This window comes from Rhinopithecus roxellana, chromosome 14 (genome assembly GCF_007565055.1).
Source record: "Rhinopithecus roxellana isolate Shanxi Qingling chromosome 14, ASM756505v1, whole genome shotgun sequence".
NCBI lineage: Eukaryota > Metazoa > Chordata > Mammalia > Primates > Cercopithecidae > Rhinopithecus > Rhinopithecus roxellana.
The window spans coordinates 69401307-69414201 of record NC_044562.1 but is presented as its reverse complement, the minus strand read 5'-3'; the positions used below and the strand labels follow the sequence as shown (position 1 = coordinate 69414201).

At 39.1% G+C, this 12895-nt stretch overlaps 1 protein-coding gene across 1 annotated transcript in view; it reads right to left on the bottom strand.

Annotated features, from left to right (window-relative positions):
• LOC104677536 (titin) overlaps positions 1 to 12895 on the bottom strand; it is a 273229-nt gene that overhangs the window by 82997 nt on the left and 177337 nt on the right. Inside the window, 31 exon segments of the mRNA XM_030916357.1 lie at positions 8 to 304; positions 401 to 700; positions 834 to 1083; positions 1085 to 1137; positions 1436 to 1798; positions 1912 to 2214; positions 2318 to 2617; positions 3221 to 3499; positions 3600 to 3905; positions 3986 to 4182; positions 4283 to 4388; positions 4503 to 4802; positions 4998 to 5297; positions 5386 to 5501; positions 5971 to 6157; positions 6276 to 6572; positions 6701 to 6988; positions 7082 to 7203; positions 7543 to 7720; positions 7877 to 8024; positions 8358 to 8509; positions 8611 to 8895; positions 9002 to 9116; positions 9207 to 9394; positions 9666 to 9968; positions 10081 to 10383; positions 10475 to 10744; positions 11520 to 11786; positions 11886 to 12010; positions 12114 to 12522; positions 12612 to 12890. Of these exon segments, the coding sequence (XP_030772217.1) occupies positions 8 to 304; positions 401 to 700; positions 834 to 1083; positions 1085 to 1137; positions 1436 to 1798; positions 1912 to 2214; positions 2318 to 2617; positions 3221 to 3499; positions 3600 to 3905; positions 3986 to 4182; positions 4283 to 4388; positions 4503 to 4802; positions 4998 to 5297; positions 5386 to 5501; positions 5971 to 6157; positions 6276 to 6572; positions 6701 to 6988; positions 7082 to 7203; positions 7543 to 7720; positions 7877 to 8024; positions 8358 to 8509; positions 8611 to 8895; positions 9002 to 9116; positions 9207 to 9394; positions 9666 to 9968; positions 10081 to 10383; positions 10475 to 10744; positions 11520 to 11786; positions 11886 to 12010; positions 12114 to 12522; positions 12612 to 12890 (7386 nt within the window).

Here is a 12895-nt window from a genome sequence, read left to right as displayed (position 1 = left end):
TAAGTACCTTGTGGTTCAGCCACAGTAACAGGTTCTGTTTCTCCAGGCGGTCCTTCCCCTGCGACATTGACGGCACTCACCCGAAGTTTATAATCAGCACCCTCTCGGATTTCTTTGACTGTGTACTGACGGACCTTGATCATCTTCTCTGTGCAGCGTGACCATTCATTTGTGCCAACCAACTGCTTATCAACAAAATAGCCAATAATTTCCCCACCGCCATTGAAAGCTGGGGGTTCCCATTCTAGTTCAATAGTCGTAGAGCTTGTGTCAGTGACTCTTGGAATAGGTGGCCCAGGTGGAGCTAGAATGAATGAAGATATAAAAATCAAACTCCCTGATGATTTTAAAATGTACAATAACTTGTTCTACTCCACCTTCTTCTTAAGGAACTACTTACAGATTGGATCATGTGCTGTTTTGGGATCTGAAGGTGGACTGAACTTTCCAGGTCCAGCTGCATTTTCAGCACATACTCTGAAGACATAGGTGAGTCCTTCTAATAAGCCATCTACATTGGCTTTCAAGGCATTCAGAAGGCTTTTGTTGACACGAGACCAATGTGTACTATTAACCTCACGTTTTTCAAGCCAGTAACCCAAAATGGGGCTTCCGTTATCTTTTGGTTCATTCCATTTCACTAGCATACTGTTGCTGGTAACATCTTCCACAATGGGCTTATCTGGTGCATCAGGTGGTTCTGATAAAAAAAAAAAAAAAAACATTTGAATTAATTTCCTAATATGACATAAAATGCAATTTTACAAGCTGTAGTAATTATATACCAAAGTACACTGGTAAAAGGCAAACTTTAGATGCCAAAGGAAACTTACCAAATGGATCTTTAGCTACAAGTGGCTTTGAAACACATGGTGGACCTGGCCCAAATCTATTTTCAGCTCTTACACGGAAGAGGTACTCTTTTCCTTCAATCAGTTTTGTTACTGAATATTTGCACTGTCTAAGTGTTGAAGTGACAACAATCCATTCTGAGTCAGGTTTTGTCTTGTCTTTCTTTTCCAAAGTGTAGTTTATGATTTCACTGCCACCATCATCAAGGGGTGGTTCCCATTTACAAAGGACCTGAGGTCTTTCTGATATCTTCAAATACAAAGTTGATTGGTGGTCCTGGTGTATCTAATATTTCAAAAGAGAACAGTAATCAAAAACTTGTGTGGGAAGGGTTGCTATGGAAAATGTAAATGTGAGCATGCTCCTCTGACATGATTTCTGGTTTTCCCACATCTATCATTGTATTCTATTAGCTAATAAATAACAAGGTCAGGTGATTTCTTTTACATGGCCAGGAGATAAAATATGACTGAGGATAACTTGCTGAAGCTATGTCCCATTTCTTTTAACTCTCCCCAAACTTTTTATTTTTATGTTTTACTAAAACCTTTTTCAATTGGAAAGTGTAGTTTTAATGACTCACCTAACACACTGACAGTACAAGGAGCTTTTGCAATACCGTGGTCATTTTCAACTTTGATCATATACAGACCATGGTCAGGTCGGAGAGAATCTCGGACGCGTAGCTGAGATTCTCCCTTTTTGCTGTTGTCAATACTCAAACGCTGTGTCAGAGGCAGGACAAATGGTTCTTCTTCTTGAACTTCACCCTTCCTTCTTCTAAGCAAGGGTGCTGCACGCTTCTTAATTTCCTCTGGTACAATAGCATTCTCATCCTTTATCCATGTAATAGTTGGGTAAGGTGATCCAGAAATACTTGCATCAAGTGCTATTTCATCACCTCGTTTCACTTCTAGGCTTGTTCTCAGAATGACTTTGGGGGCATCTATAATGATCATAACCAATAAATGTTTTCAGTTCTGATGAAAACAATGGACAAAACATTATTTTCATTTATTTCAAAATAGGAAAGTGGCAACTCCATTAAACAAAACTTACCAATGGGATCTACAGCTTTTGTTGGAGGAGTAGCCCGAGAAGGTTCACTAATACCCGCGGCGTTCTCTGCTCGCACACGGAATTGGTACTCTTTCCCCTCTTCAAGTCCTTTTGCTGTATAGGTCAGGATTGGTACCAGGTGTTCATTGCATCTCTTCCACCTTTCTTCACCCTTAGCAATCTTCTCTATGATGTAGCCCATTATCTTGCTTCCTCCGTCATACAAAGGTGGCTTCCATGTAATAGTCATTGCCTCTGCTGTAGGATTATGAACCTCTACATCTACAGGTGGATCAGGGGGTTCTGAAGAATAAGAAAAAAAAGTTAGTATCGGGAAAACCACCTTCTTAAAACAAAACTATGGTTTATTAGTTCTTAGCCATAGTATATCCATGCCCAAACTTACGCTTTGGATCTTGGGCAATGACTGGATTTTTCAGTTCAATATATTCTCCTCCACCAATCTTGTTGACTGCTTTAACACGGAAGAAATATTCACCATTTGGTATGAGATCCTTCACAGTCCACGACAGTTTATTCTCACCAGACATGACTGGTATATATGTTCTTCTCCCAGCTTCTCTGCGCTCCAGGACGTAATGAAGAATTGGGGTTCCACCATCAAATTCTGGAGGTTCCCAGGTTAACTTACAAGAACTCTTGGTAATGTCACTTGCTTTGATATCTTTGCATGGTCCAGGTAGGCCTATTATAGAAATGGATAATTATTCTAGGAATTCTGAAAAATCAGCATTTTAGTAATGCACTTGTCTCTAAGTGGGGCTATCTGTATTTTGGGTAGGATAATCTTTGATGTGCTGGAGTGGCATTCACACTGCAGAGCATTTAGCATCCTTGGCTCCCAACTACTAAATGTCAGTGGTATCTACCCGAAGTCTGTGTGCCAAGCAAAAATGGCCCCACAAATTTCCAGACATTATTTGTAGAGCCGGGGGGAATGCAGAAAATGTTACTATCCCTGGTTGAGAACACTATGGGAAAATGTGAGGCTGTACAATTAAAAAATTGTGGTCATTTCAATATTCTTTGGGTATGCTAATATCTTTTATTTAAATTAATATTTCACATGCAAATAATTAAAACTAGTATAAATTACTCTAATACGAGTTTAGTGATTTCATCTCTTTAGAATTGTTTTACTTCTCATATGGAAAGACATAATCAGAAGTGGCATTTAGTTTATAAGTGGCCAGTTCATGAAGTCATTTATACTGTTAATAGCACTGCAGAGTTAACTGATTTCCTCTACATGTGAAGAATGTCTGGCGTTTCTTCAAAGAATGATTACCTATGACTTTGACATTGATTGAGGCTGTTGCTGAGCCGAGCTTATTCTCCAGTGTAATGGTATAAACTCCGGCATCTGCATGGACACTCTTGGGAACTTCAAGGTGGGCTGAGATGTGATCGTTCTTCATTGTTAATCTATCACTTGCTTTAACTTCTTTGCCATCTTTATGCCAACTAACAGTTGGAACTGGGACAGCTCTGAAGGGAACAGGAATGCTTAACTTTTCACCTTCAATAACAATAATGTCATGAGTCTCCAGGTCAATTGTTGGCTTGCCTGTAAGATATCATTTGAAAGAGCAAAAAAGAGAGTATGTCAAAATGCAATGCATGAATAAAGGGTATTTTATTAACTGTAAAAGACATTGTGCTCTTACAGTCTGGGTCTTTGGCAACCACATTTTCAGAGATTTCAGATGGCTCGCTGACACCAATAGCATTGACTGCTCTCACTCTCAGGACATATTCTTTGTCAGGAACAACACCTTCTTCAACCTTGAATTTCAAGTCCTTTATTGGGCGAGAATTAACTCGCATCCATTTCTCAGTGCCTACTGGACACATTTCAACATGGTATCCTATGATAGGACTTCCACCATTTTTCTCTGGAGGCTTCCAAGCAATGGCAATGTGTTTTCTCCCAGCATCAGTCACATGTAGGTCAAGGGGTGGTGAGGGAGGACCTGCGAAAAGAGTGAAACATTCATATCCACAGTCTCATCAAGTTCTAGACAATATCTTGTGTATAATCAGCACTACTTACTTGTTGGATCTTCAATGGATAGGATTTCTGTGGGTTCACTTGGGTGGCCAACTCCAGCTTCATTTTCAGCCCGAACCTGAAACTGGACCTCTGTTCCTTCAATGACATCAGTTACTCTGAAGTTACAGTCAGGTCCTGCAGTCTTTCCTGCTTTCACCCAACGGGTACCTAACCTTTCTTTCTTCTCAATGATATATCTATTGAAATAACAGAGTTTCATTAGCATTAATGAAAAAACATTGTTGAGATTTTGCAACCAAGTGTAAGTTATTCTTTATGAATTAATTCAAATTCTACCTCTGAATTGGTCTTCCACCATCATTTTTAGGTGGCTCCCACTTTAGGTCAACATGTCGTTTTGTCACATCAACCACTGCCAGGGCATAGGGTGGTCCAGGAGTTGCTGAAAGCAAAATAATCAATGATTAGGAAAACCAGAGGGAAGGTGATAATCTTCTGTCACAAAAATTAAGTATGAGAGCACTTATTGTCACAAAGATTAAGTGTGAGAGCATACTAAAGGTGTCTTTGGCCAGCACAGAGTCCTCAATTTCGGTGTAGTCACTTTGTCCTATAGCATTTTCTGCAGCAACTCGGAACACATATAAAGAGCCCTCGGTCAGCGGGGTGACTGTGCACTTGGTGTCCTTGACGGTGGTATCCACTGTTTGCCAGCCTTTTCGCCTGACGTCTCTCTTTTCCACAATGTAGTTGGTGATGGGGGACCCTCCATCTTTCTCAGGAACTGTCCATTTTAGGTCTGCTGTATTTTTTGTGATATTAATAACTTCAAGCCAGCGTGGTGGTGATGGAGGATCTGAAAAAGAAGGAATGAAAACAAATTTATTTTTGTTTTATTACCCAATAGTCAGTCTGAATGTGCAGGCAGTCATTAAGAAATAATGTAGCCAGGAGGAAATAATAGTAATGAATTTTTCATATTTTCTCATATCGTAGTTCATAGGCAGACATTAGAAGAATTTACATACCCCAGACGTCAAGAGTGACTTACATAGCTTCTCCCGGCAAAGCACAGGGTCGCTGGGTTCACTGGGTTCACTTTCCCCAGCCTTATTCACAGCTCTAACTCGGAATGAGTATTCCTGTCCTTCCATGAGCCCTGGGAGCAAGTGCTGAGTGGTGGGAACCCCTTCTGCCACTCTGACCCACTCATCTGTCCCAGTCTTCAGCATTTCAATGATATAAGACTCAATCTTTGCGCCTCCATCGTGTTCTGGTTTTGTCCAATTCAACCTTAATGATGTTTTGCCTACGTCTTTTACAGTTGGTTTTCCAGGGGGCCATGGAGGATCTGTAAGCCAGTGAAATCATTGTTTAGGTTTGTCAAAAAGGAGTTCATATGAGCTTCAAAATAACCACAAAAATTATATAAATAATACCTATGGGATCCTTTATTAAGATTGGTTCAGTTGATTTGCTTGGTTTTCCAGGTCCAGCAAGATTTTCAGCCAACACACGGAATCTGTATTTTTTCTTATTGGTGAGACCTTTCACTCTGAATTAGGAACAAAGTGCATGTGTAACATCATGGTAAGAAGCAGAAGAAGCCTGTGTTTACTTTACACAGAAGAGACTAATTTATTTAAATTGTGAAAAGATGATTTGGAAATTTAATTGAAAAGCACTTCAATATAAATTAAAGTTGCTTTTTAACAGACACACTTTAGACTTGGCCACACATACCAATCTAATTATAATATCTGACAAGGATCATTATCATAATGTACTGGAGGATCAAACACTTTGAAACTTCCTGAAGGTTAATATTTTAGAGTAAACTAAGAAATGTGCCCTTGAATGGAATTTATATAATTTTTCAAATTATGAGGTAATAGCAAATATGAGTAAAAGTAGTTTAAAAATGTTTTAGCAATATATAATCATCTGTAATCCCAAGGAATACTAAAGAGTAAACATTTGAATATACTGCTGTCTTAACGTCTTGATGGGGATTCTGAGCATACCTGTATGTTGTGTCCTTTACTGGCATCTTATTGCATCTAACCCATTTATCCGTGTCAGGATCCAGTCTTTCAACCCAGTATCCAGTGATTGGGCTGCCACCATCATCATCTGGCTCACACCACGTGAGAGTCACTGCATCTTTAGTGATATCAGAAGGTTCTAGGCGAGTTGGAGGTCCAGGTGGATCTATAGACAGGATAATGGTGTAAAATGTTATATGTCCTGTATATCAATATGACACCAAAATGCAAGTTTGACATGAGCATCCTTTTTTTTTTTTTAATCAGCTGATTGAGAAACTTACCAAACTGATACTTGGCTGTTATTGGAGAGGCCTGAACTGGTTCACCAACACCATACATGTTTTCTGCAGCAACTCTGAAGATGTACTCTTTATTGGGGATTAATTTGGTGGCCTTGAAGTTTGTATCCTTGACGGTGGATGAGAGCTTGTGCCACACTTCACTATCAGTTGCTCGTCTCTCCACAACATAGTTTGTGATCTTAGATCCACCATCATCGCGTGGTGGGTTCCATGTTAGAAGACATGACTCATTGGTTACATCTGTGATGTCAAAGGCAGCTGGTGGTCCAGGTTTATCTGTGTATGGCATTACAGATGCAGGAAAAAAAAATTGTTCACCATGTTTTATTTATTTATTTATTTATTTATTTCAAGAAAGTAACTGCAAACAGTTTATCCCCTTTTAAAATGAGAACCTTCCTTACCTAAGACGTTCACTTCCACCACAGCAGTAGCCCGGCCACACACGTTCACAGCCTCGATGATGTATGTGCCAGTGTCACTTCTTTTACTATCAACAATAGTCACTGTGGATTTCTTAGGGACATTTTCAATGGTAATTCTTTTGTCCTGCTTCAGAATCATATCAGCCTTTGTCCAAGTTATTTTAGGTTCAGGTTTTCCGGTTACAGTGGCAGGAAGTTCAATCTTGGTCCCAGCTTTTACGGTGAGACCAGCAAGGAGCTTCACATCGAGGAATATTTCTGGGGCCTCTGAATTGGAAAAGATTATTTATGATGTTATCAAGTTCAAGCAGATTTAAGGTCAGAGGCCTATTTGATAAGACAAAAAACAAAAATAGATACCTTGTGTGTCCACAGCCTGGATCTCCTCTGTGGGTCTGCTTGGTTTGCTAGCGCCCTGCCTGTTTAAGGCCTTCACGCGGTAGGCATACCATTTGCCTTCCTCAAGACCTGTCACTTCCATCCTGTCAGAAAACAGAATAAGATGTTTTACTGTGATGTCGATAATCGTTTCATTGTGTAGTACTCATGATCTTTCAAAAATTCAAACCCCTGGTATAATACTAGTCTTTAAATTAAACCTGGATTACTTCAATACTATAACTGAATACATTTTCATTTTAATACTGTCATGAAAACCCTGAGCATGAAGTACATTCGGCAGCACCTTTAAAAACCAGGCAGACACACCAGCAGTATAGGATTCTCAATGAAAAAAGACAAACATTTAAATTTTCCCCAAACAAAGCCCATTTTAGTGACTAGGAGTACACGTTTACTCTCATGCCAAATAAAAAACCTACTTTGTTTCTGCAACAGGTTCTCCACAGGCAACCCATTTATCAGAACCACGTGGACATCTTTCAACTATATATCCTTTGATGCGTGAACCACCATCATTTTTAGGTGGATCCCATGTTAAGAAGATGCTATTGGCTGTTCGATCTCTCCATTTAACATTCTCTGGTGGGTCAGGTACCGCTATAACATTTGGAAGAGAGAGTCAGTCTTATGCGGGCCACCTATGCAGTTCTCTTCACATTGCCAACCCCTGCCTTGCCCCATAACTTCAACTCTAGGTCTAAAAGCAAAAACAGGCAACAAGATTAGGTAAGAAACCATCAAGAATGTACTCACTTGCAGGAGCTGACATATTTACAGGTTCATCAACATATGCAGGTTCTCCAGGGCCACATTTATTACGAGCACAAACTTTAAATAAATACTCTTTTCCTTGAACAAGATCAGGAACTGTGAATTCTAGATCAGTTACAAAGTCCATAACCTGGGACAAAGAAATACAGTTAATTAGCTATTTTCCAAAAACCCTTTCCCCAACTCAAAAGATTTTTACCAAGTCAGTAGGGATTTTTTTTTTTTTTTAATTTTTTACACATTTGGTAAGGCTCACAAGACAAGACAATTACAATTATACAATCCTTGGTTGAGCTACCTCAGGAAGCATTAGTACCGATGCATTCTCAAAAAGTTTTTGTGCATTTTCAGTGAGGTAAAGGTAAGAAGTTGTAGCACACAAGATTTGTGCATGGCATCCCAACCTTCTGGGATTTCCCCTACTCTCATTTTTGGCGTTGATGCAGTGCTACTCAAAACTCACTTTAGTCCATGTTTTCCGGCTGACTTCTCGTTTTTCAACAACGTATCCAGTTAACGGACTTCCTCCATCATCATCAGGTGGTTCCCAAGTCAAATGTACTGAGTCCTTGGTTATATCACCAAATTTCAGTTCTTTGGGTGCACTTGGGCGAGCTGAAAAGAAATGCACTCACAAGTCACTGTCATTAATAGTCTGAACTAATATTTGTTAATACTACCAAATCACCTTAGATAATAAACGGTTAGTTCCTTACCAATTACATTGACATCAATTTCCCCAGAAATTGTTTTCACACGGTTTTCTAATTTCAGTGTATAAATGCCCTTGTCTGAACGTTCACTTGGAGAAATGACAAGTTCGGCATAGGCAGACAAGGTCTTCATTTTCACACGGTCCCCTGTTTCTAGTACTTTATCTCCAAAACACCAGGTTGCAGTTGGCCTTGGATAGCCTGTACTTGGAACCAGGATCTTGATAGGATTTGGGACAATAACTTCCAGACCATCTTTAAATGCACTTAAATCCATTGTTGGTTCAACTGCAAAGAAGAAAAGTTAATGAGTCTGCAGTGCCATATTTAAGTCCCTGTTGCCCCAAAGTAACTATGTTCTATTCCTCAGTCTAAAAATAAAAGATCTATTTACCAAATGCATCATCAGCGGTGAGAGGACCAAGAATTTCAGACGGATCTGAAACACCAGCTTTATTTTCTGCCGATACTCTATATAAATATTTATTTCCTTTTTCCAATCCGGTAACCTACGATTATGAATTAATATTTGTAAAAAACACATACAGTTATGTCCGTGATCCACACTGAATATTCTTTTTTATATGCAAATGACCTACCTTGTAAGTCAGTTCAGGGACAAGTTTCTTATTGCAACGAATCCAATTATCTTTTCCTTCTTCACATCGCTCAATTATATAGCCTAATACTGGGCTTCCTCCATCTTTCAGAGGAGGTTCCCATTTGAGCTGAACTGATGACTGAGTCTGATCTGAGGAAGTTAGGTTTACAGGAGGACTTGGTCTCTCTGGAATAAAAGAAAGAGTTGGAGCATACCATTTACGTTAGTGACAATTTATGAAGACAATTTTGTAATCAATTATATCATCCTCATTAAAATAACAGATTTATTGGACTCCCAAAGTAAAGTAGGCACAGTCTGGGTTTCTAGAACTTTATCCAAATTTTTATGATATTCTACCTTTTTATTAACTTTCATTGAACTTGATTTATTTTAATTGATAGGCCTAATATCAGGATTTCATGCAGTAATAATTTCCTTTTTTTGATGGGCTTACCAATTGGATCGGCAACTTTGACGAAGGGTGTGGCTGCACTTGGTTTTCCGACTCCAATTCGATTTTGGGCTCTCACTCGGAAACTGTACTCCTGTCCTTCTACCACATCAGTAACAGTTGCAGACAGGTTTTCAGCTCTCACAGTCATGGCAGTATCCCACCTGATAGAAGTCTTGTCTCTTAATTCAATGACGTAGTTTGTGATCTCAGCACCTCCATCATACTCTGGTGGTTCCCATGTCAGTGAGACACCAAATCGATTCACATCAGTGATGGTTACATTCAAAGGAGGGCCTGGAACATCTGGATTTCATCACAGAAGAAGAAAATAGGAGTTTTGGGTTAACAATGATGATGAAGGCAAAGGCTGCAATTTACTTAAAAGCTAGCTTGCAATTTACTTAAAACTTCTTACCATATTTACTCCTTGCTTCTACAGGATTGTCAGTTTCTACTGGTTCACCAGTGCCAACTCTATTTCTTGCACTTACACGGAATAGATACTCAACTCCTCCTTTCTGTAGACCAGTGACAGTAAACTCACAACTGTCTGCACGGTCTGTGGCCAGAACCCAGGTCTTTCTCTTAATGTCACGTCTTTCAACAACATAACCTATGATTTTGCTTCCACCATCAGTTAAAGGTTCTTCCCAAGCAAGGCTCACTTCACCATCAAATGTTTCTGTCACTTCTAAGTTACGTACTGGCCCAGGAACATCTGAAATTTACATATAAAGGAATTTTTTAGTGTGCTGTCTTACTTTTAAATTGTGCTTTGCCAATCAAGTCTGAGAGACCCAAGGGCTTACCAATAACTTTTAAATTGATGAATCCTTCTGCTTTTCCATGTTTGTTCTGAAGCACAATTTTATATCTCCCTTTGTCTCCTTTCTTGGCTTCTAAAATTCTGAAAGAAGTTTTTTCAGCCGTAGTATCAATGGTTTTTGTAGATAAAGGTTCATTTTCTTTAAACCATTCAGCTTCTGCTTTGGGGTAGGCATCATACGGCACCACCATTGTCAGAGACTGGCCAACATCAACCACAAGGTCTTGGTCACCTGTCTTGATTTTCGGTGCAGCTAGTGAGAAAGATAACATGTGAATGCTTTCGACTATTAAACACAACCAAGCTACATCCTATGTTATTATGCATTTGTTAGCAAATATTGGTTACATAACCTTGGAAGTATGCCACAGTAGCTTTATAGCACAGAAAACTAAGTGGCTTAGACTTCTCATAGCTTTTTTTGGTGGTTGTCATGTGTGCAAGTTAGATTGGAGAGTAGAGGATTGAGAATGGCACAAAATCATAAGACACGCATTCCTTGCCAAAAATAGTGACATAGGACTCAGTGTAGTGCAAAACATGTTCTGTTTTTTGATAGAGTAGGCACCGCATACTTAGTTCAATAAATCAGAGAACTTTTCTCTTATGAATGAGAGGTACACTAATGGCTTTTTCATGAGGACAGTGTATAAGGATGTCCTGGGTCAGGATGAGAACATACCTAAAAGGCACACAGGGGTTTGTAAAGTAGGAGAATATAAGACTGTCTTTAGATTTGCCAAGACTCTCAGGGTGATAGCTTAGTACTAGCCTAAGTTCATAAACAGTCATCATGTACTAGGAACTGTCCAAGGTTCTGGCATATAAAGATTATTGCTATTAATTTCCTCTTACTCAAGACACTTACTTTGTAGTGAGCAAAATTAGAACTGTTAACATGTGGGTAGGGCTTGCTAGAAATGAAAGACCCTCACAAGGATCACCTCATTAAATAACTGTGAAATCTGAAATCTAACTAATCTCTGCGATATTGGAAGGATATTTTAAAATAAAAGAAAGGGACTGACCTGCCAGTTCAAGCTTAGCTCTGGCTTCTTTGTCTCTGGCAATAAATCTGTATTCACCCTGGTCACGGGGCTTAATATCACAAATCTGTAGTCGATGTATCTTTCCTTCACTCATCATCTGGTGTTTATCACCCTGGACAACAACCATGTTATTTCTTAGCCATTGGACTTCCACCTTATCTTTATTGAGTTCTGCTAAAAAGACAACATCAGCACCAGGGGCTTCAAGAATATCTTGTGGAGGCCTGATGATCTCAACGGGAATTTCTGGAAAGAAAATGTGAAATAAATACAAATATGTTTACATTTTGATTAACAATTTTAAAAAATTGGTAACATTAGAATTGTCCTTTCACTTATGTGTACCTTCCACAAAAAGTCTAGCACGAGACTTCCTGTCTTCTACTCCACAAGCATATTCACACTCATCATCCAGCCTGCAATCTTTTATAATGAGTCTGTGTATACTTCCATCTTTTTCAAATTTGTATCTAAAGGAGACATTGGATTATCAGTTAGCTTGCATAATGGCCACTAAATTGTCAAAAGTGTATATATAGCTACAGAAATAGAGAATAAAAAGATCTTGCTTACTTTTTGCCTTCTTTGATTTCTCTCCCATTTCTGTACCATTTTACATTGGCTTTCTCTCTGGAGAGCTGGCAGGAGAAGACAGCGTCATCAAACTCAGTGACTGTCTGATCTTCCAAGTGTTCCACAAATTCTGTAGGGGCTTCTATGATGAGAAGTTCAGCAACAGATTTGTCTTGTCCAGCAGTGACAATGTATTCACCTTCATCTGGGAAGCCACAGTCTTTAATAGTTAACGAGTGCTTGTACTTATCAATTCTGTATGAGACACGGTTGTCAAAAGGCACTTCTTCACCATTTTTGGTCCACTTCAGTGTTACATTGAGACGATTCACCTTGCACCAGAATGTGACAGATTTCTTCTCCATTGTTTCAATATCTTTAAGAGGCTCAATAATCCTAAGGTCTTCCTCTGTTGTAAAGGAGAAAAATATGTTTATTTTAATTATTTTCATAATAGAAACTGATGAAAAAATCTCTAGTGATATATAAATTACTTACCTTCTACTATTAGATTGGCTGCACTTTTAACATTTTCACCTCTGTGATTGGTCAAAGACACATTATAGTTGGCTTGGTCGTCTAAGCGTGCATCTCTAATTCTGAGGGTGTAGACCAGGTCTTTTTGGAGAATAATGTATTTTGAACTATCAAATATGGCTTCTTCATTTCTGAACCATTTGGCTTTGGCACCTTCAGTGTTGACTTCACAGTTGAAGACAACTTCTTGTTGTTCCTTCACCCGGGTGTCCTTAAGAGGAACTACGATCCTGAGTTTTTCTGAA